The sequence below is a fragment of the Eulemur rufifrons genome, chromosome 9, assembly GCF_041146395.1.
Source record: "Eulemur rufifrons isolate Redbay chromosome 9, OSU_ERuf_1, whole genome shotgun sequence".
Classification (NCBI taxonomy): Eukaryota; Metazoa; Chordata; class Mammalia; order Primates; family Lemuridae; genus Eulemur; species Eulemur rufifrons.
This window is the reverse complement of record NC_090991.1, coordinates 37,672,210-37,696,704: the sequence shown is the minus strand read 5'-3', so window position 1 is coordinate 37,696,704 and position 24,495 is coordinate 37,672,210. Positions and strand designations below refer to the sequence as shown.

General features: G+C 41.0%; 1 protein-coding gene across 1 annotated transcript; it reads left to right on the top strand.

The window, feature by feature from the left end:
• Positions 1-3,207: 3,207 nt before the first annotated feature.
• On the top strand, positions 3,208-10,384 carry KRT39 (keratin 39). The gene is made up of 7 exons (XM_069481363.1): positions 3,208-3,765; positions 5,017-5,099; positions 5,769-5,925; positions 6,613-6,774; positions 6,889-7,014; positions 8,343-8,563; positions 9,944-10,384. Exons 1-7 carry the CDS (start codon positions 3,298-3,300, stop codon positions 10,200-10,202), a joined length of 1,476 nt encoding a protein of 491 aa, XP_069337464.1. The 5' UTR covers positions 3,208-3,297; the 3' UTR covers positions 10,203-10,384.
• Positions 10,385-24,495: the final 14,111 nt, after the last annotated feature.

Below are 24,495 nucleotides of genomic sequence, written 5' to 3'. Positions count from 1 at the left end.
CATCGGAAGATCTAACATTCATGTCATCAGAGTCCTGTAACAGGAGAAGAAAAAGGAACAGGGCTGAAAACATATTTGAAGAAATAAAGGCTAAAACTTTTCCAAATTTGACAAAAATATAAAAACCTACAGACTCAAGAAACTAAGCAAAGCCAAAAAGGTAAATCCAAAGGAATTCATACCAAGACACATCACAGTCAAACTTCTTAAATCTAAAAATTAAAAAAAAAAAATCAGGAAAGCAGTGAGGGAGAAGTGACACCTGACCAATAGAAGCAATTTAATTGATGGCAGATTTGTACCATGAACCCAACAGAAAGTGGCACAATGTTTTTCAAGTGCTAAAAGAAAAAAACTATCAACCCAGATTTTTTTTTTTTTTTTTTTTTGAGACAGAGTCTCACTCTGTTGCCCAGGCTAGAGTGCTGTGGCGTCAGCCTAGCTCACAGCAACCTCAAACTCTTAGGCTCAAGCGAACCTCCCGCCTCAGCCTCCTGAGTAGCTGGGACTATAGGTGGAGAAAGAGAATAATTTTGATGAAGCTTAATTGATAAAACTTCTTATTATAGTGTCCTCCATGGGGTAAGATGTCTTCACCTGGCATAAGGTTATGAATATAATCCTCTGTTTTCTTCTAAAAACTTTATACCATAACCTTCACATTTAAGTGCTTGATCCATCTTGAATTAATTTTTATATAGTGTGTGATGTAGAGATCAAGATGTATTAATTGTTGCTATATAATTATCTACTTGATTCAGGAACATTTACTGAAAAGGCTTAGTCTTTCTCATTGGCTTACTCTGGGACCTTTGTCAAAAATCAATTCACCGCATATAAGTGAGGCTATTTCTGGACTCTATATTCTTTCTCATTGATCCATTTACCAATCTTTATGCCAATATCACACTGTCTTAATTGTAGTAACCTTATATAATAGCAACTTGTATGAATTTACACTGCCACAAGCAATGAATGAGAGTACTGTACACAGTACAATGCATTTGTCACCAAACTTTTATTTTTTTTTTTTTCAGTCTGATAGGTGGAAAAATAAAATGATATCTCAGTGTAGTTTAAATTAGCGTTTCTCTTTTAACGAGTGACATGGAGCACTTTTTTTTATTTTAAGTGCCTTTGGTATTTTCTTTCTGGTCACTGTCTGTGGGGTGATTGTTAATACTCTTTCCCAGTTTGTCATTGTGTCTTCTGGTTTCATAGGTTGTGTTTTGTGTCCAAGCACAAGTTCAAACACTGTTATTTTATGTAGTCACATTTATCAGTTTTTTTTTGGTTTCTTAATTTGAGTCATTGTTGGAAAGGCCTTCTGACTACAAATTTATAAAAGAATTATCCTATGTATTCTTTTAGCACATTTATTATTTCATTTTTTCACATTTGAATCTTTAGTCCACTTATAATTTGTCTTACTGTAAGGCATGAGGTGTGGTTTCAACATTCCCTGCCAACCCCCCGGCCCCCAGAGTGACACGGAATTGTCCACAAAGTATATATAATGGCCTACTTTTTCCCATTGATTTTAAATGTCATGCTTATCATATACTAAATCCCAATCTATTTGGGAGTATATTTCCAGACTTCTTAATCTACTTTATTGGTCTGACTATCCACGCATCCATACCACACTATTTTAATTATTGAAGCTTTAAAATAGATGTTACTATCCAGAAGGACTATTTTTCAGAATTTTCCTGGCTATTCCAATTTGTTTGATTTTTCTCACACAACTTCAGAATTGTCTCTCCTCATTGGAAAAAAAAATATCTATTTTGAAAACAAGAGGATCTCAATAAATTCATTGGGCTCTAATTAAATTACATAGGGAAATTTGATATTTTTATAATGATGAATATTATTTTTTTGTCCGAGAACATGATATATCTTTCCATAGAGTCTCATTTTATGTCCTTCAGTATATTTTAAGATTTTATTCAGGTGGATCTTATACCTTTCTAACTAAATTTATTCCTGCATATTTTACATTTGTTGGTGCTACCCTAAATTGTAGGATTCTTCCCTTCCATTCTAGAGTGTACAGAATAATGGGCCCCCAAAGATGTCCACATCCTAATCCCACAACCTGGAATATGTTAGGTTACATGGCAACGCGGAAGGAAGGTTACTGATCAGCTGACCTTAAAACAGGAAGAATATCCTGGAGTATCTGGGTGGAACGAACGCAATCACAAGAGTCCTTAAATGTGGAAGAGGGAAGCAGAAGAGTTTGTGTCAGAATGATACAAAGTGAGAAAGCAAGTGGCCCTTGCTGGCTTTGAATATAGAAGGGGGTCATGAGACAAGGATGTAAACAGCCTCTAGAAACTGGAAAAGGCCAGAGAAAGATTCTCCCCTAGAGCCTCTTTAAAGGATCGGGAACAAGCAGTAACTTTCTTAAGGAAATACCGAGTAAGTATTCCTCAGAACAAATATACATACTTTCCAGCAGATCCTACCTAAATATCCAATAGAAGCCAACACCATAACAAATTTCTAGCTAATGTCATAGCACAAGCAAACACTGGGTACTGAAAATGTTATAAAATGTGGGCTTTGGAAAACCAACATGTAACCAGCCTCTTTTTCAAGAAATTTCTTGTTAGCAATCAGACTTTCCATGGAAAGCTAAATCATGGAATCTTGCAATTACCTTTCAAAAGAGCCTTACTTAAGATGAACGTTTTAATCCATACTCACAGTGTCCCAACATATTAATAAAATGAGAAAATCAGTTGGACAGAACAAAATAGAATACTGATTTCTAAGTTCACCAATAATTATTAGACATTAATAGTTTCCCTTTTCTAGGGAAGAAAGGAAAAGAAGGGTGGACTTGTTCCTGTTCAAGCTCTATGCCAGGCAGAGATGTCAACAAGAACTTAAGGGACTTGATATACTCACACCTGCTTAATCACGGATGCTGCTAGCACTGTGACGACAGTTCCTTTTGAAGACATGATGTGAAGCTCTGGATCCAATGACAAGTAGTAGTTGTGATGGGTAATAACTTAGTAACAGCCTAAATGCACACTTTTATGAGACAAGTAACTCTTCTCAGGCAAGTAAAAAGCAGACTAATGAGATGTTCCTATAGGATGTGATATAAACATTAGAAAGGAAAACATCCCACCTGTTGTGACACCACCTAGAGGAAAGGCTATATAAGCACTTCAAAGAGGAAAAAGCCAAAGGCTTGGAATTTAGACTCAGTTGAGGTTGCTCGAGCTTTTCATCCTGGTGACCACAGACTTTGAAACGAACTAAAGCCAGACAAGCACGATGGATACCAAGGGCTGTACGACAACTACTGCTTCTTCAACCCCATGCCAAAACTGCTCTAGGATTACAAATTTTAGGACCATCTCTTCTAACAACAGCTGCCATCGTGGTGGTCTTGAAGCCAACAGCTGCCAACCACCTGGCCACGTTCTGAGAACACCCCAGGACCAGGGCTGCCACCCCACTCCTTGCTTTTGTCGCATGCCCACCTACGTAATAAGAAACCTCAACACCTGTCTCTCTCCGGATGACTGTGGCTGGTATGGGGAAGGCATCAACAGTCACGAGAAGGAGACCATGCAAATCTTGAATGAGCGCCTTGCAAACTACCTGGAAAAGGTGCAAATGCTGGAAAGAGAGAACGCCGAACTGGAGTGTAAAATCCAGGCAGAGTCTACCAAAGAGCTCCCGGTCCTCTGTCCTGACTACCAGTCCTACTACAGAGCCATTGAGGAGCTCCAGCAGAAGGTAAGGGTCTTAGGAACCTGTTTAATCAAGTTGTGAATGGATGGTCTCCAAGCAAAAGTGAATTGCTAAACTCTAATATTTTTAGTTCATTTTATGCTGAAAAGCTTTTTTTTTAAGTATAAGAAAATCTCTTGGCTGGGCGTGGTGGCTCACTGCTGTAATCCTAGCACTCTGAGAGGCTGAGGCGGGTGGATCGATTGAGCTCAGGAGTTCGAGACCAGCCTGAGCAAGAGCGAGAGCCCGTCTCTACTAAAAAAATAGAAAGAAATTATATGGACAGCTAAAAATATATATATAGAAAAATTAGCCGGGCATGATGGTGCATGCCTGTAGTCCCAGCTACTCGGGAGGCTGAGGCAGGAGGATCGCTTGAGCCCAGGAGTTTGAGGTTGCTGTGAGCTAGGCTGACACCACGACACTCTAGCCCGGGCAACAGAGCAAGACTGTCTCAAAAAAAAAAAAAAAAAAAGAAAAGAAAAGAAAAGAAAAAGAAAATCTCTTGAGTGAAATTGTCATCTTGAGCCAACACTCAGAGTTTTACAGTTTTTCCTTTTTCCAAAGATACACTCTACTGTTACAACCAGATAACTCAGGACGAAAATATGTTAACAACAAGGTGCTACCATTTCTTTAATAAAAATAAGAAAATGGGGATCTGAGAAAATGAATTTTGTTTTAATAAGTTCCTAAACAGTTTCATTTGTATCCATTTTGTAACTATCACCACCTTTTTCTCTTCGTGTGCTTATTTTATCATCTCCTAATTGTTTAGTTTGTTTCTATACCAAACAAACCTAAGTTTCTTATTCAGAGTTAGATACTGCTGCTACACATCTGGATTTATTCAGTTATATTTGTTCAGCAAATATTTACTGAGCACCAACAACAATCTGCAAACATTGTTCTAGGCTCCAGGAAAATGTTGGTGGACTTTAAAAAGTCTCTGCCTTCACAGAGTTTACATTCTAATAGATCGTGGTATGTTATGCAAATTTAGGATGGATTACATATTTTTAGCAGAAAAACATCTACGAAAGTTTCTATTTAAGTAAATTTTTGCTGGTCTTTTAGGAAAATAACAAGAACTCTGACTTTCTAAAGATTTCCAAGCATCCTGAGCATAGCTATGAAGATTAATAAAAAGTCCAATTAGCCTTCCCCTGTCAATTGAAACACACACAAGCCCCTTGGTTCTTAAAGAAGGAGATCCTGGTGTTTGTCTCATTTGTGTGTACAATCTCTTAATTCTAGATCTTGTGTACCAAGGCTGAGAATTCCAGACTGGTCTCACAAATTGACAACACCAAACTGGCTGCAGATGACTTGAGAGCCAAGTAAGCTCACCCAACGCTGTCATTGATGACAGAACTCACCCTGAGTCTCACCTAGACAGTCCCAGTAATGACCTACCCACTCCCAATACGATATCCCCAAGCCTACTAACCCTCCTGCCCCATACCATGTTGGCACTGGCCCCATAAAGACTTTCAAATTCAATAAATGATGGAGACTGATAACTACAGTACCTATAGTTTCTAACACATGAACCCATCTGACTATCTGCATAGTTACCTGTTCAGTAAGACAGGTAGGGCTAATATATTGTTATCCCATTTAAGGAGAGAAAACTGTTGTTTAATGAGGTTACATTACTTATCCAAAGGTATATAACTAGGCCAAGACAGAGACAAAACTTGGACCCAAGTTTGGACCCAGTGCTTTTTTTCTTTTTACTTATACCACATTTCCTCTAGGGACAAAGGAAGGAGGATAAATTCTCTCATCTCAAAGAATAGCAATGTAGCATTACCCTGGCAAACTAATTTAGGAATGGTGATTACATCAGGATATTTATCAAGTGGTTTTACCTCTAAAGAGAATAAAACCCTCGATAGAAATACACTAAATGAGCTGCCCAGAGGAAAATGCAGAAGGGAGCTCTGCTTGGTTGGTTTGCACCATCTCCTTGCTAATGTCTTCCTTTTCACATCTGGTTTTTAAAGGTATGAAGCTGAGGTGTCCCTACGCCAGCTGGTGGAGGCAGATGCCAACAGCCTGAAGCAGATCCTGAATGCACTGACCCTGGGCAAGGCTGACCTGGAGGCACAAGTCCAGTCTCTGAAGGAGGAGCTCCTTTGCCTCAAGAACAGCCACAGAGAGGTTAGAGAAAGACCAAGAGCATCATCACAAGCTTAGCCTCTAAAAATAGCATCAATTCCTTTAAGTTGTACTCGGTAGAGGGTATCCTCACTAGATACTACTCTAGTTTTAGCCCTGATAACACCTACTGCTACTACCTCTGGTTCCAAGTAGTATTTTAAATCCATTGGCTACAACACAGTGTCTGGAGCCACGTTGGGTAGGAAAACGCCCATCATCCCTTCCAGATTTTCTGTGAGAAGGAAGGAAGCCCATTTTTCTGTCCTCACGGGCTTCCCATGTGAGTGGACATCCCTGCACAGACTTCTGTCACCTCCTGTTGGTACAAGTCAATACTGGCACAAGCCCACATTGGCATCATAGAAACTATGGTCTCGCATTATGAATTCCACCTTTTCGCTGTGTCACCCATTACCCATCTCTAGAGATGATCTAAATTCTCTGGAATTCTGATCTTGCTACTCAATTCCTTTTAATTTTGCACAAATTTGAACATACGATCCTATCTGAAGTAGCATTAAATCATTTTATAGCATTTCAGTAACACCTATAAACCAATCATGTATTCCTTTACTAGGGGCTGTATTTCAGACACAAGTAAGCTCAATTATTACTGCTAGACTGAAACAGGAACATAAGGGAGTCATCTGTCTACCAACTAACTTCACGTTCCTTTTCTCTCCATAGGAAATCGATTCCTTACAGAGCCAGCTTGGGGACAGGCTTCACATCGAAGTGACTGCTGCCTCTTCTGTGGACCTAAACCAGATTCTACAAGAAATAAGATGTCAATACGAGTCCATCATGGAGACAAACCGTAAAGATGTGGAACAATGGTTCAACACGCAGGTGGGGAGAGTTAAAAGAGTCAAAAACAAGAAGCTGATGTTGTCATTTCCAGGGCTCTTTAATCAAAGTTGTGTTTTCCTCCCATAACATCCATGGTCTTGGGCTGTGTTTCAGATGGAGGAGCTGAATCAGCAGGTGGTGACCAGCTCTGAGCAGCAGCAATGCTGCCAGAAGGAGATTGTAGAACTGAGACGCACCGCGAATGCTCTGGAGGTTGAACTGCAGGCTCAGCACCGAATGGTACCCAGCAAGCTGACCGAGCCTAGCTCAGCAATGATGGCGACAGCCCCTGACCCCTGTGTGTCACAGTATTTCCCAAACTGTGTCTCCAAGAACAACAGTTCCTCCGTTTGTTAAAAGGGTCTATGGCCAAAAAAAAGACTTTGTGGTCAAATAAGTCTGGAAAATGCTGGATTAAACAAAGGTTAAACAGGGTGCTTTCCTGTGAGCCTTTCATAAGCTGATATAAACCATGAATCTCCAAGAAGGGAATCCATGGTATTCAGCATTCCAAAGCTTATTTGATTGTGGATTCCCTTTTTTTAATAGAGCATCTCATGGCAATAATGATTCATGGAGTACACTTTGGGAAATACTAAGAGAGCATTTTATTACATGCAAAGCATTTTTACAAGCTATCGTATTAGATTTATAAAACAATCTTATGAGGGAGGTGGCATGGTTATTAGCCAATTTACAGATGCGGCTCCAAGAGCTAAGGTGATTTTCCCAAGCCAAATCCAAGATAAGTTTCATCTCACCTATTTTACAGATGGAGACGTGGAGATTCTGAGGCATTAAGTAACTTGTCCAAAGTCACAAAAGCAATAAGAGTCTGAGCCAGAATCCAGATTCCAAAGCCAGTACTGCTTCTGCATCATGGTACTGCCTCTGTGAAGTAGGAAATCAATTAAATGTTTTGCTAGGAAGGGTTTTAGGAAGGTGGGCATTAGGAAGACCTTGCCCCAAACTGGTTTTGTCACCAGCTTCTCATGTGACCTTGGACAACGCATTGAACCTCTTGAACCTCAGTTTTCTCATCTATAAAAATTGGGATAATCATGCAAATAATAGGTTATTAAAACCTAAAATCCTACCATTACCCATAGACTTACAGAATGCAATAACAGGAAAGAACTTTACTCATCAAAGTTTCAACGTTTATATTTTATATATAAAGCAATTGATTTGGTGAGGGAATTGTTTATGGTTAAATGTTGCTCACTTCCCTTTTAAGGTAGGAACACTCATTGAATGAGGTGCCATGATGATGTTTTTTAATGCCTGGGTGTGTAGTAAGTTGAGACATTTTTTCTCTCCTAAGTAGGAGAATATGGTGGGAGATTATCAGGTGATCAAGAAAGAAGAGAAGAGAGGATTAAGGAATGCAAACTTTGGCATAGTTGATAATTTTGCTTTTGGATTTATTTGGTCAGAAGGTGATAAAAGGGCTTGGCGATCCATTAGTCCTGACACAAGGAAACCACTGGTTAAAATGACACAAATCACAGGTGACCTGGGCTTAAAGGCATCATCATTATAAATCCTATTTTCCTCCCCCATGGTAGAGAGATTCCCAGGAATGCATCCTGACGGAGATCGAGGCCCACTATACTGCCCTGCTGACCCAGATCCAGTGTCTGATCGATAACCTAGAGGCTCAGCTGGCAGAGATTCGGTGTGCCCTGGAAAGGCAGAACCAAGAATATGAGAGTCTGCTGGACATCAAGTCCCGGCTGGAGTGTGAGATTGCCACGTACCGCAGCCTCCTGGAGGGCTTGGACAGCAAGTATGTAAAACGAAAATGACCTGTATGACATAGAAACAGAAATGCACATATGTATGTACTGCCACTGGCAATGGGTGGATGAGTGTTTTGTATGATCTTCTTGCCAGGGATGGGGAGCTTTGGACAGAGGCATCCACACTCTCTCATGCTGTGCCGTTGGGAGACCCACAATTGTAACCTAGTCCAAATTTGAGATGTTAGCTGAGCTGAGATGTTTTGAAGAGTCCATGCACCAAGTTAATTCCTTATACGTTATTTAGATTCTTAGAGTATTTAAATTACCAGAGAAAAAATGGTTTCCCCAAAGATGAACATATCTGGCGACAGATTTTCCCCCACTGAGATGAAGGTCTGACTTTCAGGACATTGTCATGACATTGAACAGAACATCCCTGGTTCCTTTAGAGGAACACTCTGCTCAGGTGGAAACCTTAACTCTCTCTAGCCACTAGTCCTTGATGCCAATAGTAGCATATGCACATGTGTGTTTTCGCCCCTGTTTTTAAATAAAAGTTGTAATTTTTTAAATTATAATGCTTATCAACCCATAAGGAACTCAATCCAAACTAACACTCCAGACACAGACTTAGTTACAATCACAAAGGAGACCTCCTTCCCCACAATAATTGGTGAATGCTGTTCACAGCATTCTGTTAACTGACATGCCCACATTACACTAGCACAATGTTAATCAGTACTATCACGTAGGAGCTATGATACTATACCAAAGTGCCTCAGATTATCAAAGAAAGATTATGTTTATAAAAAGAGTGCTTGCTGTTAACTGCTTCATACTCCAATTCCCTGAAAACTATTTGTAGACACCCAGAAGGCAGTTTGAAGCTTCCTGATGACGTGTTGAGGACCCTTCTGTAGGTGGGGTTCAGGCCACCACTAGTAGTGTGATTCACTCCTCAACAACAAAAAAATCTCATTAATTTCCATTCCTCAGATAATAAGGCTCTCAACTTGTTCCTTATCGCTGTTGATTCTGTGAGTTTAATTCCCATTATATCCATGCCATAGATGAAAAACTAAAGTTCAGGAAGGTTAACTGACTTACCTGAGGTCATCAGCTGGTAAAGGACACAGCTGGGCTCCGCCCTAGCCTGTGACTGCTGGTGCAGTATCCTTTCCACAATGCTAGGGCCTTGACTGCAGTGGAAACTCACAGAATCTAATACTTCTAAACCTAGGACACTGCTTTCCAATGGATCTCATCATTTTTTTCTTCTACTAACTATAGTATAAAGTACATGCATGAGGATATGGAAGTACTTGATTTGAGTGACAAATATTGAAAAAGTAGCCACTACCATATTTCTCTATGACCATTATTGCCTTCCCTCAATCACAGCTAAAATTCTGTTTTTTCCTTAGGCTTCCCTGTAACGCGTGTGCCACCAAATGTGAGCTTTTCACTTGCATACCCTGTAAGGCCAGAGCCACAGAATGTGCGGCTCCAGTTTGCACAGCCTCAGCCCCCCGTGGTGTCCTCAAGCCCCGCAGTGCCTGTGAACCCCTGTCCCGGATACTGGTTAAAATATTCACCATCACCAAGGAGATTAAGGATGGGAAGGTCATTTCTTCTCACGAGCACGTGCAGCCTTGCTACATCATCAGACCTGCCAAAGTCTAACGCCCCAAGGTGATGAAAATGACCCACACTCATGAAAGAGAGGCCAATACATGCTCCTGCCAGAGAGGTTTAAGAACTCCCCAGTCCCTTAAGGTACTTAGTTTCTTACTACTACAGTGGGTCCCCACGGCCAGGTAGAATGGCTTCGATTCTGCTCCTTCCCTAACTGGCTGCTGCCAACAAGATAATAAATTACATTTCGCTGGAAGGACATCTTACATTTATCCAAGGGATGGGAATGAATTTGTAATCGCCCAGGAAGATGGCCTACATTGCTTGACTCCGCAGGTGACTGATGGGCAGGTTTCTCCCTTGTTTACTTATGTTCCTCCTTAGAGCCAGTCAGACAAGTTTAGGATTGTCTTTGGTCATTGGCGCATGAAGGTGAAAAGCTATAACCTTCCCTTCTAAGCTCCTTTGGATACAGGAAGAAGCCTACATGGAACAGTATATGAACAGGGGAAAAGACCTTTAATATTTAGTTTCCTTGAAGAGACAGTCACCAGTCTGGATCCCACTGAACTCTGCTGTTGCAATTATTAGTTACCTGTACTAACACACTTGACCTCCTCTAAGATATTTTTAAAGATGTCCATGTTCTCCAAAACTTTGTGAACCATTAGACTCTCCAGATATTTTCTTTGAGAATCAGATATAGTTGTGGGGAATGAATTTGGAGCATTTTGAAGAAATAGCATGGGTTCTTTCATTAAATGTGTGCTATTTCTCTTTCTGTTCTTTAGGGAATGGGAGTTTGTCCTGATTGTTTGACAAGGGACATGTAGCTGGAACTCTCAAGACATAAGCCCTGCCTCTCTCCCTCCCTGTGATGGGTGACAATGAAAAAATAGCTTAGACTCCTGCTTGAGTCTACTCACCAGAGAAGAATGGACTTATTCACAAGTGTTACAAAAAAAGCAACAGTGAATAGCTGTTGCTTGCAAGGATAAGGCAGTCCCAATGTGAGAAGTCATTGTTTCTGTACCAGCCATTATCACAGCTTCTTAAGTAGAGTTACAGAATATGCAAGTCATTTCCTACAAAAATTATTGGACATTTCCAGGGGTTTTAGTAAATAATTCCAAATCAAATGCAGAGTGTGGAGTCGAAAGCCCTGAAGTCCTAAACTTGCCATCTGCCAACTGTGACCTGGGGGAAAAAACATTTAGCCTTCATCAAATTTAATTTCCTTGTTTGTTAAATAAGAATCATGCCTATTTCACAGGGTTGTTGTGAAGATCAAATGAAATTGTTTAAGAATTGTCTTTGAACACTGAAAAGCACTACACGCATGTTACTTTTATATAATCTTTGCTTTTAGCTATAGACTTAGACCTAATTTTGTCATTATTATCTCATTTTAAGATTCTTTCTCCATGAATTTAGTTATCCAGTCATGATTTTGGAGTTTTAATAGTGTTTAGTGTTTGGAAAAGAAAAAAAAGAACAAGGTCTCCTGTGATCAAGCCCACAATTCTACTCAATAAAGCATTTCTTAATTCTTAGGGTATGTATCAGGTATCAGTCAACGCCTGATGCCCACATCAAAGACACACGCGTTGTTTAACTCACAGCTCAGCAATTTACTTCCTCCAGACAAGTAGCAACTTACACTAAGCAAATGGAATGCAGAACTCCCAGAATGATCGCTTTTCTATCAATAATTTCTCTCTCATCTGAATGGGCAGGGTTCCTCCGGTCAGTACTCAATTGCATACATCTCAGACTGCAGGATGCAGTGTGGAAAGAGTGTGGAACCCGGACTCAGAAAACCTGGGAACGGAATCTCAACCCAGCCTGTGTGTATGACCTTGAGTAAAAGGATGTAGCAATACAGGCCCCGCCTGCCACACGGCTGGAAGCATTCCCGGGGATAACGATGGAGAATGTATCTTGTAATGTGTAAGGTGCTTCACAGAAGGGAGTTCTTATTCCCTAAATTGAAAACCAGACAGTCATTTCCATCAATGCCTTCTTCCTTCCCGTCTGGTTCAGTGCCAGGCCTGGCTGAATCTTGATACACACCATCAACATGAAAATCTGCTCTGAGCTTCTGATTCCAACAAAATTAGGCTTTAGGAACCTCACGGGACTCAAGGTAACCTTGGGGTGATGCAGCATGCCATTCTCAATTTATCCCAGAAATAAGACGACTTCCTCCCACTCAGAGCAAAGTATCCTCCATGCCTTTCATGGTAATAAATACATAAATAAGTTACTATAAGCTGCACAGTAAAGAGGGGATTTAGCCACTCGAAGCCTTACAGTTTTTTTAAGTGTCTTCTTTGTGTAAGAGAATGTAAAATCATCTGCTGGACCTTGTACGCATGTGGGCAAATCTTTTAAAGAGAATAAGAAGTCTGGATTTTTATTAGGAAGCTAAATAAGTATCCTCTACAGCCACGGGAGGGAGTTCAAGGTTTTGTTACCTAGGTCTGCAAAGGTCCGCAGCTGGAGTAGAAAAGGGGCTTGTGGGAAGGGAAAGAAAGCATTTCATAGAAGCATGATTTTAGCACAGCTCCAAAGACAACTGTGAATCAGGAAACAGCATGGTCTCTAGAGCTTGAGTTCAAATCCTTCCTCTGTTACTCACTGCGAGGGTCCATGATTATATTTCTAAACAAACAAGATATCTGAGATACATGTTTTCCAAAATTTTGGAAATTTCTTATTGGCTCCACTTAATGTCAAAGCTGGTTTAGGCTCTTCCAGATATGGGAGTAACCACGCTTCCCCCTACCCTTGGCTTCTCACCCTTCAACTGCCCCCATCACCTGCCTCAGCACACGGCCCCCAGCCTCCCTACCCTTACTTCCCAAGGTCAATGCCAGCAACTGCTGCTCAAAAGAGGCTGCCCAGAAACTTGTCTTCAAGAGTTCATTTAGTGGTAGGTAACCCCTTACGTGACTTTCCACCAGGATTTCTCAGTGTGACCCCAAAGCCACCTACCTGCAAGCCAAAACCCCTTGGGAAGCTTGTAGAATTCAGATTCCTGGGCCCTACCCCCAACCTCCTGCATTGGTATTTCCAGGAGTGGGACCTGGGAATCCAAATTTTAACAGGAGTCTCACCGAAGTGTCTGCATTGCATTAAAAGCTACTGCTTTATAATGGACGAGTGATTTTTGGCTTAAAGATCTGGATGATTGATAATTTTTTGAGTCTCTTTTAGATTCTGACATGGCTTATAGATAACCACACTCACAGATAATTCTTCCTCTACATATATATCCACCTGTTTATAAAATCGGGTTAATCAATAACAATTTAATAAATATCATTAACTCATTTAGTCCTCACGACACCACCATGAAGTAGATACTATTAACAGCCCCACCGAACAGATGAGGAAACTGCTGGACAGAAAAGTTAAAGGACTTATCTGATGCCACACAAGAATGAGATTGAATTTTAAGTATTCTGATTTCCTTAGGGAGGTCAAAATAGCACCTGGTACATTATATAACCAGTCCCCAAGGACAGAAATAGTCCACAATAGCAACAGCTTGTTTTCCAACTCTTCAAAGCACCTTCTCCAGCTGGCTCAGCACTGCTTCCGGTGAGAAACCCTCCAGGGAGTCTTTGTGCCATTAGCATGGATTGGTCTCTTCATCCAGAAATGCAGAGACTACATGAATTTTAGAATTAGGAAGGTATTTTGATGGAAGCTAATAGCCTTTTTCGTATCAGAAAGCAAGAATCTGGAGCCCAAAAAGACAGCTGGTCCATGGCTACATGGCGTTCTTCCCTCTGCCTGTCACTCCCCACCACATTTGTAGTGCACAGCCGTGGAGTGACATCTAATGGAGACAACACTGGACCACAAGACTGTGACCTTGGGCTCCAGTTTTCAGAAGCATCATTTGGCTTCCCTGTGATTGGACTCTGGGCACTCACCATGGACTCTTCAGATTTCAGATCTAATATCCTTAGTTTCTTTTATAAGCTCTGATGTTACTCCACTGGCCATGTCTAGTTTTCTGTGTCTATAAATAGGAAATGACACCAGAAATAATGTCCCCCACCCCTTCATGTCTTTTAAAGCCAACTGGGTGGCATCAATGAGATCTTTAGGTACTTTAGAAGCTAATGACTCTATGTTGTTAATATTATAATTAAGGTTCTATAATTTCCATTTATCAAGCATGGAGAAAAATGAACCAGTTACCTGAGTACGTTCATCCTAATTCTGTTTTCATTTGAAATTAAACTTTTTATAATAAAAAGCATTGTAAAAGCAAACACCCTCCCCAAATGAAAGAGAGAGGGAAAGATTAAAATTTAGGAGAAAAGAAAAGTGTCCCAGAAGAGAATTGAATAGCATCACCCATGTTAGGAAGCATTTTTAGGCTGAGGCAATCAGCATTCACGACCCAGAGCCACAGGTCAGTATCAGTATGAGCAAGCCTGGAATGCATTGTTTCAACACTGTAATCAAATGTCTTTTATAGGAAATGAATCCTTTGGCTATTTGGCTGGCTAGAAATATCTGGTCAGTGTGTTCATGCCTGATTCACAGACTTCATAGGCACAACCCACGCACCCAGTCCAAATGGGAACAACCTTATATGGCAACACTGAAAAGGTTTATTTTAACTGGAATTATCCTTTCAGGTTGAGCAGCATATTCAGAGAGATTTCCTAGGCAAAGCTTTTAAGCCATATACTACCACTTATGTACATATGAGAAAAATGTATAATATGTCAATATTTCTAAACATCCCAAAGAAGTATCAGAGTAGCAAAGTTTCTGAATGTGTTTTCTGGATCTTCCCTCCTCCTGCTTTCTGGAACAACATAACAATCAAAGTGGACATACCAGTGGCACCTAGAGAAAACAACACCAGCAATAAGTTCCCTTACTATTTTCTAGGAGAAAAGCAGTTTGGGGGCTCCCTTCTCTGTTTCTTTCTCTAAAAAACAGAAACAAACAAAAAAAAAATCAAGAACTTCTTTCTCCTAAGCCAGGAGCAAAAATCTTTGATATCACAGCTCCTTAAGGAGGCCCAGTGGGCCCAGCAGGTAGCTGAGAGTTACCCGGGAGAGGGTTGTCCCTACCTACTTGGTATTTATATTTGTGGCCCTTGGAGAAGCCACTTAACTCTACAAACCCAGAAGAGCTAGAAAGAGACCACACTTTGGTCACTTTGGGCTGAATTTCTCTAAATTGGTGTAGTTGGGTGTAGAGAACTACCTATCCCCAACTATATGGAAGAGTAAAAAGGTTGTCTCTCTGTGCTTCAGAAGGAGATAAGTGTTTGTCAGCTCATTTTCCACTGACCCACCAGAAAAAAATAGCTGTACCCTCCTCCGTCACTGACACTATTCAAGCAACACCCCCTCCCACCTCCCAGCACAGTGCTGTGGTTGCAGAAAGGCGTCTCCCAGTGGAGGGGAAATAAAACCACAACCCACTTAGGGGGACTCTGTAAGTGGAGGATGAAAGGAGACCAGGATGAAAATTCAGAACAAGTAGCCTCCACGAAGGCAGTGGAAAAAGCTAGAAGAGAACTTTGGCCATCTCTGTTTCAAAAGCAGAATTACACACTGACTAAGAGCATCAAATTAGTATTAATTGATCAACACTTATGCGCACATATAGTAGTAACATTCATTGGGTGTCAGGCAGGTTGAGGGGAGGGAGGGATGGGTATAGTCACACCTAATGGGTCTAGTGCTCACTGTCTAGGGGATGATGCTTGTAGCTCTGATTCGGGCGGGGCAAAGGCGATATATGTAACCTAAACATTTGTACCACTGTAATATTCTGAAATTTAAAAAAAGTTGTATTAAAAAGTATCAAAGCATAAAAGAAAAAAGAACAGATACATGAATCTAGACCAGTTGGTTCTGATTCCCAGTCCTGCCACCTCCTGTGAGATCTTGGACAAGTTACTTAACCTCTATTTCCTCATCTTTAAAACGGGGCTATTAATAGCATCTACTTCCCAGGCTTGAGATGATGACATTAATTGATGTATGCAAAGTTCTTAGAGCACACCTGGCACCCAGTAACATTGTCAGTGGGGTTGCATTAGGCTGCTTAGAGAAGCTTACGTTCAACTGGCAAAACAACACTAGAGCTAATGAATTATTTTACTTGCACTAACCAACAATGGCATAGTCAGGCACAGCCATCCTGATAACTAATGAAAGTCCTAGATTAAGGATGGAACCTTCCTTTTTTAATAGAAAGCTGAGTCCCACAATGGCCCAAAGTAAACACCACACGCAGGTACAACTCTTCTATTTTCCAGAATATTATGGATCTCAGTTGTAAAGGGCACCTCATAACTTATCAACCTTCACACTCTTTGCAGCCAGTAGGAAGAAGACAGTGCAGGAGGAGGAGGGAGAACAGTCTGAAGTCAGCCCTGTAACTAGATCACTTTTGTGGAGAATGGAAGTGGGGCAGGGCAGTTCAGATAGGACTGATGGCCCTTCTCCTAGCACAACATCTGTTGTCCTTGCCCCTCATGTCCCCAGTCTTTTCTGGAGTCAAACTATGGAGTCAATAGAGAAAGCAGTAGGGGAGCTTCTGCAAAACTCTCAGAGTTGACATAGAATAGCCAACACGTAAAGTGATTAGACACGTGCCGAAGCCACAGTGTCTCTTAGGGCCAGAAAGTAGGAAGAGCAATGCTTCTTCTATTCAATTAGAAATTGATTGAACATTATGTCTGAGACATGGCACTAAATGCTTTACAGGAATTATTTCACTCACTTCTCACAATACCCTATGATACTATGGTTAGTCCCACTTTATTTACAAGTGAACCAAAGCTTATGAAAGTTAAGTAATTTGCTCATTGTCACACAGTTAGTAAATGAAGTCAAAATTTAAACAAACTCATATCTTCTATCCTCCAAATACCCCATCACTTAAGTCACTACTCAAGAATGACAATGTAATATATGCAGCCTAATCAAAGACATAAAGAGTTAAGGAAATAATGTTTGTCATGGAGGTCTAACGAAAGTGAACCCTAAAAACACAACTCAACAGTGTCCAGCCCAATCAAGGAAGGAGTGACACTGAACCCAACCATGTAAGCACATGTAGAGTTGGGGATGTTCTTCACGTCTCATGTCTTAAGACCCCACATCTCTCTTCTGGTTCCATTTTTGCCAAAAGACCTTCATATTACAATGTGGTCTCTCTAATTCTCAGGTACAACAAAGAAGGTGCTCTGATTTATAGTTGGGAACTCTATGGTTGCAGAATGGATCATCTCTCAGTGTTAAATTAAGACGTTTGTATTCTGACTTAGTTTCCTCTGGCACTTAAAAGTTAGGTTACTGTGAGTCAGCTCCTGAGAACCCATTTGTTTCTGGTGCACTATCAACCCACCAGTCTAAACTCACCAGCCTTGGAACATACATAGACCACTGTGACTGCACAAAGGAGCATCGCCCTGTGCAGCTCTGCCTTGGAGACCAGATGACCTAACCCGATGGCACATCCATCTCATCTCCTTCTAACCACAGCAGTTAGGTTGTTGGCATCATGTGAAGTTTATTGTTTGAAGATTGGCACAGTATAGCTCTGCTCCACTAGACATAAAAGCAAGAGGTCTTGATTGGACAAGCATCAGGAAAGCGTAGGTCTCCTTTCTAAGCCTGCTTGTATTCATGGTAAACACAGGGTCAAAACAACAGCTGCCAGATGCCCACACATCCAACAGCTTGTGGCTTCATCAGCAATTGTGGGTTGCCAAAGCTGCAGAGGACTTTCTGGTTTTTGACCCATCCCAAGATTAACAGGACACAAAACAGATAGGATGGGATATCCAAAGTCCATCTCCAGCATCTCTTTTAAGAAAGGCTAAAAATTGTTGGGGGGAGGGTAATAATCAGAAGTGAAATCAAACGTATTAGGTTTAGATAGAAGTAGAAGATGTTATTATATGTCTGTGAATTCAGGGGAGGTGCTGGGAGAAACAGACAAAATAAGGAGGAGGAGGAAGGAGCAAAACAGGAATGCTCCGTGACTGCGGAATGAAAAGAACCAAGAGGTCATGTGGTGCTCACCCAAGTGGCACAGAACGTACAGGGGACTAGGTTGCAGGGATCATGTCCTGTGTCCCAGTTACAGCACCGTCTCTTCATAGCAACAATCTGAAGCCTGTGTAGTAAACAACAATTAGTGATGAAGAAACGCATGGTTCCGAGAGCTCTGTCTGAGAGGAAGGGCCACAGAGGAGCTGCAGAGCTGTGGACAGAGGATGAGAGCAGGAGGGAGATGGGCTTGGGTTGAATATAAAAGACCCGTAATTCACATCTGACCTGATTATGGTGCCCACGTGTCCTGGGTCTTCAGGAACAGCCTCGATTTTGTGCAATTTTATGCTTTTCTGTAAAGGTTATTTGTGACATGTTTAATTAGATGTGATTTAAATTCTATAATTTTGTGAGCTATATTATATAAATTAATTTGCAAGTAAGAAAAAATCTGCCTATGTTTGGCTAATTCAGGCTTTATGAAATAAAGTCACTAGATCTATACTAAGTATGTATATTGAAAAAATATTTATGAATAATGTGGAAAAATATTCCATTCACCTTGATTTAATCCTCTGCAAAAATCAGTCCCCCACAGTCCCTATTCTGTTCCCCCCACAACAAACTCACACTTGCTGTATTAATTTTCTACTTTCACTACATGTAAAACATTACCCCCAAATTAGTGGCTCAAAACTATACAAATTTATTATCTTACTGTTCTCGATTTTAGAAGTCTAACTCAGGTCTCAATGTGCTAAAATCAAAGTGTGGGCAGGGCTGTGCTCCTTCCTGGAGGCCCTAGGGGAGAATTTGTTTTCTTGCCTTTTCCAGCTTCTAGGGGCTGCCCACAATTTTTGGCTTGTGTCCCCTTCCATCTTCAAAGTCAGCAGCCTTATCACTCTTAACATCGCTCTTAACATCTCCTTCTCCAACACTCACTGAGTCTTCTACCTCCCTCTTCTACTTTCGAAGACACTCATGACTATATTGGATCCCCCCCCCCCGAATAATTCAAGATAGTGTCCCTATTTTAAGGCCAGCTGATTAGCAACCTTAATTCCATTCACCACCTTAATTCCCTTTTGCCATGTAACATAGTCTAGTTAAGGTTTTAGGTATTAGGATGTGGACACCTTTGGGGTGCCATTATTCTGCCTACCACTCTTACTTACAATTAAACCAAAGAAAACCAAGAGAGGGAGTAAGGGTGGGGGAGAGAGAGAGAGAGAGAACAAGCGATCCCCATGTACCACATCTGTAAAACACCAAGACCAAAACTGGAGATTGATGTGTACAGTAATGAAGTCACAAGTGTTTAAATTCACCAACCAATCAAGTTTCCATGTTGTACTTGAAGCCTCAGGGAACACAATTGATAATATATGTTTAAGGCTATGTGTTAACTAACAGTTTGAAGATGTAAACATACTCCATAACCTTCTGGAGGGTCATCTTTTTATAGCAACAGTAATAGCAATTAACATTTACTGAGCATTTACAACATGCCAAAGTGTTAAGTGTTCTCTATGTGCATTTTCTACACAACTGCTCATTTTGCAGATGAGGAATGTGAGGCAGGAGAGGGTCACACAGATAGTGTCAGAGCCTGGATTCAAACCTGGGACTGTGGAACTCCAGACCATACAATGCTGCCTCTTCCTCTTTTTTTTTTTTTTTTTTTTCCTTTAAATCAATATACACTTTGCAAGAATGTATTCCCTTAGTGACTTGTTATGTTCTCAGGGCAAAAGAAAAAAGACAACTAGCTGGAATGATTCTGTTCTTCCAGACAGTTTTGGCCACCATAACTCCAGGACAGAAAGAAGAGCACAAACAGAGAGAGAAAGTGCCGGGTCCACGGGGGAAAGGAGGAAGAGAGAGGGATGGAAGGGAAAGACGGGAGCCAGACCTAACCAAAGGCATTCGGGAATGTCTTTCTCCTGCTCAGAAAAGTAAGACAAAGTCAAGACTTCCTAGGGAAGAACTAAGATGTGTTCCCTGTGTTCCTCCCTACCTTAAGCCCCAGTTATTATAACACAATGTAATATATGGAATGTTCTGGAAACTTCCTCAGAATAAAAATAGTGCCCATCCTAAAATACAAATAATTTTAAACAGATAACATAATCAGAGTAAGAATAAACTATACCAAAACAAAGAAATTGGGACCCATATTTAGGATATAATTTATATAGAGAAGTGAGAATGTAAAAGGCACAAAGGACATTAAAATAAATTCTATAAGTATAGAACATTCTATAAAAAATAGATAACTTCTCAGCAAACTGTATCCAAAACCAGAACATAGAGACATATATGCTTATTTCTCTCTCTCTTTCTCTCTCTCTCTCTCACACACACACACACATTTTAATAACAGTACTACTGAGCACTTTTTATACTGAATGCATAGATTATCCACTTTCATTCCCACAATAACTCTATCAATCAGGGCTGAGTATTAATGTTAGTTCACAGCAGTGGGAATTGAGGACTGGGGGGTTGGGTAGCAGATGGCAGAGCTGGGATTTGAGTTTAAAGCTGGTAACCAGAGCACTCGTCAGCATAAATCTACTCTGTCCTTTACATGGACTATGTTTATAAAATGTAAACTGCAGTTAATGTTTCTCTTTAAATTCATCTGGAGACAGAAGTATGCCTTTTACACTAGAATTTTTAATCTAGTCCTTGTCGCTTCCTGAGAACTTCACTGGTCTCTCTGGAGTCATGAGACTACCAGGTAGACCAGGGGTGTTTACGATCATCCCCCTCCTCTGCCCTCATCTGTGCACAGCAGTCTACAGATTATGAAGCTCATGGATGCACACTACAGATCTATTACATAGCTTGTATATGTATATTACCTACAGATTACACAGATCATGTGTGTATATCACCTGCAGATTACATAGATCAAGTATCTGCATTACATATAGAATACAAGGCTCATGTATACACAGTACATACCTATTATTAATACATAGCTAGCATATGTTATTACACATTACAAAGCTTATGTATGTACCTTAACTTATTCACTCCCCACAACAACCCTGTAAATTACAGGAAAGGTGGTCGGTAATCTCATTTTCATGGTAAGAACATGGAGACCAGAGAGGTTAAGGTCGCCAGGTGGGTTAATAACAGAGCAGGGACTTTAACTCCCGGCCCCAAATCCTTTCCACTAGTCTGCCCTGCAACAAAGATGTAGAAAACATCATCATCAAGGTGATTTTAAGAAAGAAAAGAAATTCTTTGAAACTGGAAAGAAAAGCGAGCATTCTAAACCAAAAGAAAGGAGAGAAGGAGAAAGAATAACCCTGCTTCCCAAATTAAAAGTCACATCGTGATTAGTCATTTATAAGCAGTAAAGTAGGTAAGAACGGCATTCATGAATACAGAGGGGAGAAACCTAGAAGTAAGTGTGCAAAGATACTAAACACGCATGAAGACTCTGTCAGCACACGGATGAAATACGAAGCGGGGGTTTTACAGGGGCTGGGCTCTGGGGCGCCTCTGCCACTGACTCACTGGACACACGCAGGAAAAGCAAGTCTTTCTCCTATTGCTGTTTCACTTCTTTCACCTATGAGAAAAAGAAGCCATCATGGCAGTCACTTGTCCTTAAAACAAGTTGAGAGCCTTGAACCAAAGAATACTGTGACAAAACATGTGATTACCCTACTTGCTGTCTAAAAACATATGGAATAGGATAGACATCAAACCTGTACTGTTTAAGACAGCAATGCCGGGCGCGATGGCTCACGCCTGTAATCCTAGCACTCTGGGAGGCCGAGGCGGGTGGATCGCTCGAGGTCAGTTGTTCGAGAACAGCCTGAGCAAGAGTGAGACCCCGTCTCTACTAAAAATAGAAAGAAATTATCTGGCCAACTAAAATATATATAGAAAAAATTAGCCGGGCATGGTGGTGCATGCCTGTAGTCCCAGCTACTTGGGAGGCTGAGGCAGGAGGATTGCTTGAGCCCAGGAGTTTGAGGTTGCTGTGAGCTAGGCTGACGCCACGGCACTCACTCTAGCCCAGGCAACAAAGTGAGACTCTGTCTCAAAAAAAAAAAAAAAAAAAAAAAAAAAAGAGACAGCATTATAAATACTGTGTCTATTATATAATCCCATTGAATAGTACACGCAGCATATACACAACCCGGGTGCCATAAAAGTCTGTAATAAATTGAATTTTATCATAATGTCTTCTTTTTCATGGCAGAAAAGTAGTTAATGCTGTGCTATCACTCGAATGCCCCTGCATATTTCACTAAATGAATCAAAAATAGTAAGCACACCACTATCGCCTTTCTTCTGGATGGGGCAGGAGCCTCCCAGCTGTCCACAGTCCGCACTCTTACTTTCATTCATTCTCCACAAGACAGCCAGGGTGAGCTTTGTGAATTACCAGTATGACCACGGCTCGGTACTCTCCTGCTTACAACCTTCCTGTGGTTTCCCACGTCTCTTATGTTGAAGTTCGAGATACTCAGCAGTGCTGAGAAATCCTGGAACGTCCCCGCATCTGCATGTGTCACCAGCTTCATCTCACCCTGTCCACTCCACTCACTCAGGGCAGGCACTCAGTAAATTTTGTTAAATGAATGAATGCAAAGGCAAGCAATGCAATTAAGGTTTGCCTTTGAATTAAGAAGCAATATTTTGGTGAAGCAAACAAATACATGTTTGAATTTCAGACACCAACAATTGTCAGGTGGGGAAGAATCCTGATGGGCAAGGACCTGCCCACAGCCCTCCGGACACTGACCCTGCTACGACGTGATCCACGCTGGGCTCAAGGTGAAACCTACACGGACAAGATTTCAGCAAATTGCATGAGACGATGCCTCAGCAAACCACAGTGGCTCCAAATGTCTCCTTATATGGCAAGAGAAAGTAACGCCCAGTGAGCACTGAGGTTGGCTCAAGGATTATTAATTACAACACTCTTTGTGTAAAGGATTTATTTGACTGCCTATCATGTTCTGGATTAAGATGATAACAGGAAGAGAAAGAAGAGTGAAATCATTTCACTTGCAATAGCACTTCCCACCCATTAGTGGGGATCTGTTTTTCTTCGGTGGCCTTAGATGAACAAAATCACCCCAGCAGGCCTGGTGGCATGCCAAAAGTAGCACAAAAGGACTTAAGGATCTTTCTAAAGCCAGGCTTAAGTCAGACTGTCCTGAAGCTCTTTTCAAAGAAGTTATCTAGCTGCAACATCATCTCTTGCCTTCTCAGAAAGGTTTGGTGTAGCTGGAAAAGGAAGCTGGAAGGAGGGAGGAGGTGGGCCTCCTTTTCTGAAAGTGAAAATGATAAATGAGGTTCAACCCCCAGTCTCATGGGCTAGGTCAACCCATTCTTCCCAGGCTTATACCAAGGAATTGAATGACAAATATGTCACTCAAATGATGATGACTTCATCTCAACCAGGTGAAAAGATCTTGACAACCGGGGAAAAAAGGCTTTCTCTGTTGGCGATGATAAATTGCTGTGTCTCCCTCAACACTGGCCACTCTGAATTCAAGGTAAAAATAGATAAAGATCAGTAACCGCTCCTAAGCACCCCAGAGCAGATCCTCATTAACAAGTTGTATCATTTCGCAAAATACTGGATCCACAAAAAAAACAAAACAAAACCAACCCTCAAGTTCAGAGACTGGAGAGTCCTTAAAAGTAGGAATTGTGTCTCGTTAGTCTATTTACAAAACCAGAGCACCTCTATAGTCAACTCTCAATAAAATTAATAATTGAATAAACTAAATTAGAGGATTTTAATTCAAATGTTCTGTAGCCATGGAATTTCACCAACACTGAAATTAGAGACAAATGCATAGTTTGGGGGTAGGAGATGACGAGAGTCCTATATCAGCCTTTGGCCTTCCCTACCCACACCTTTGGAGAGCTTATAGCTTTCAACTACATCTGCCCACAATCATCTTTCTTTTCTTCTCATTTCCATCTCACTAAGTCTATTCCACACAATCCACTACTGCTTTCTATTCCTCCCAAGACCAAGTTTAGCAAACATTTACCCAGGGCCTGCCATCAGCTGGAAATACTGGGGAATTAAAAGGTGAGACAGCCACAGCCTTGGCCTTTAAGCCTTCTGACAGCTAAGGGTGGGATAACCAGGCAGTTGTTCGCTATGCACCATGGGCAGCAAACGTCTTTCATTCGTGTGTGTGTGTGTGTGCAAATCACTTAGAACTGTATTAACACAGATCAGGACCTTAATAAATACTTGATGATTTGGCTTCTATAAATACAGACCCTATTTAATTGAA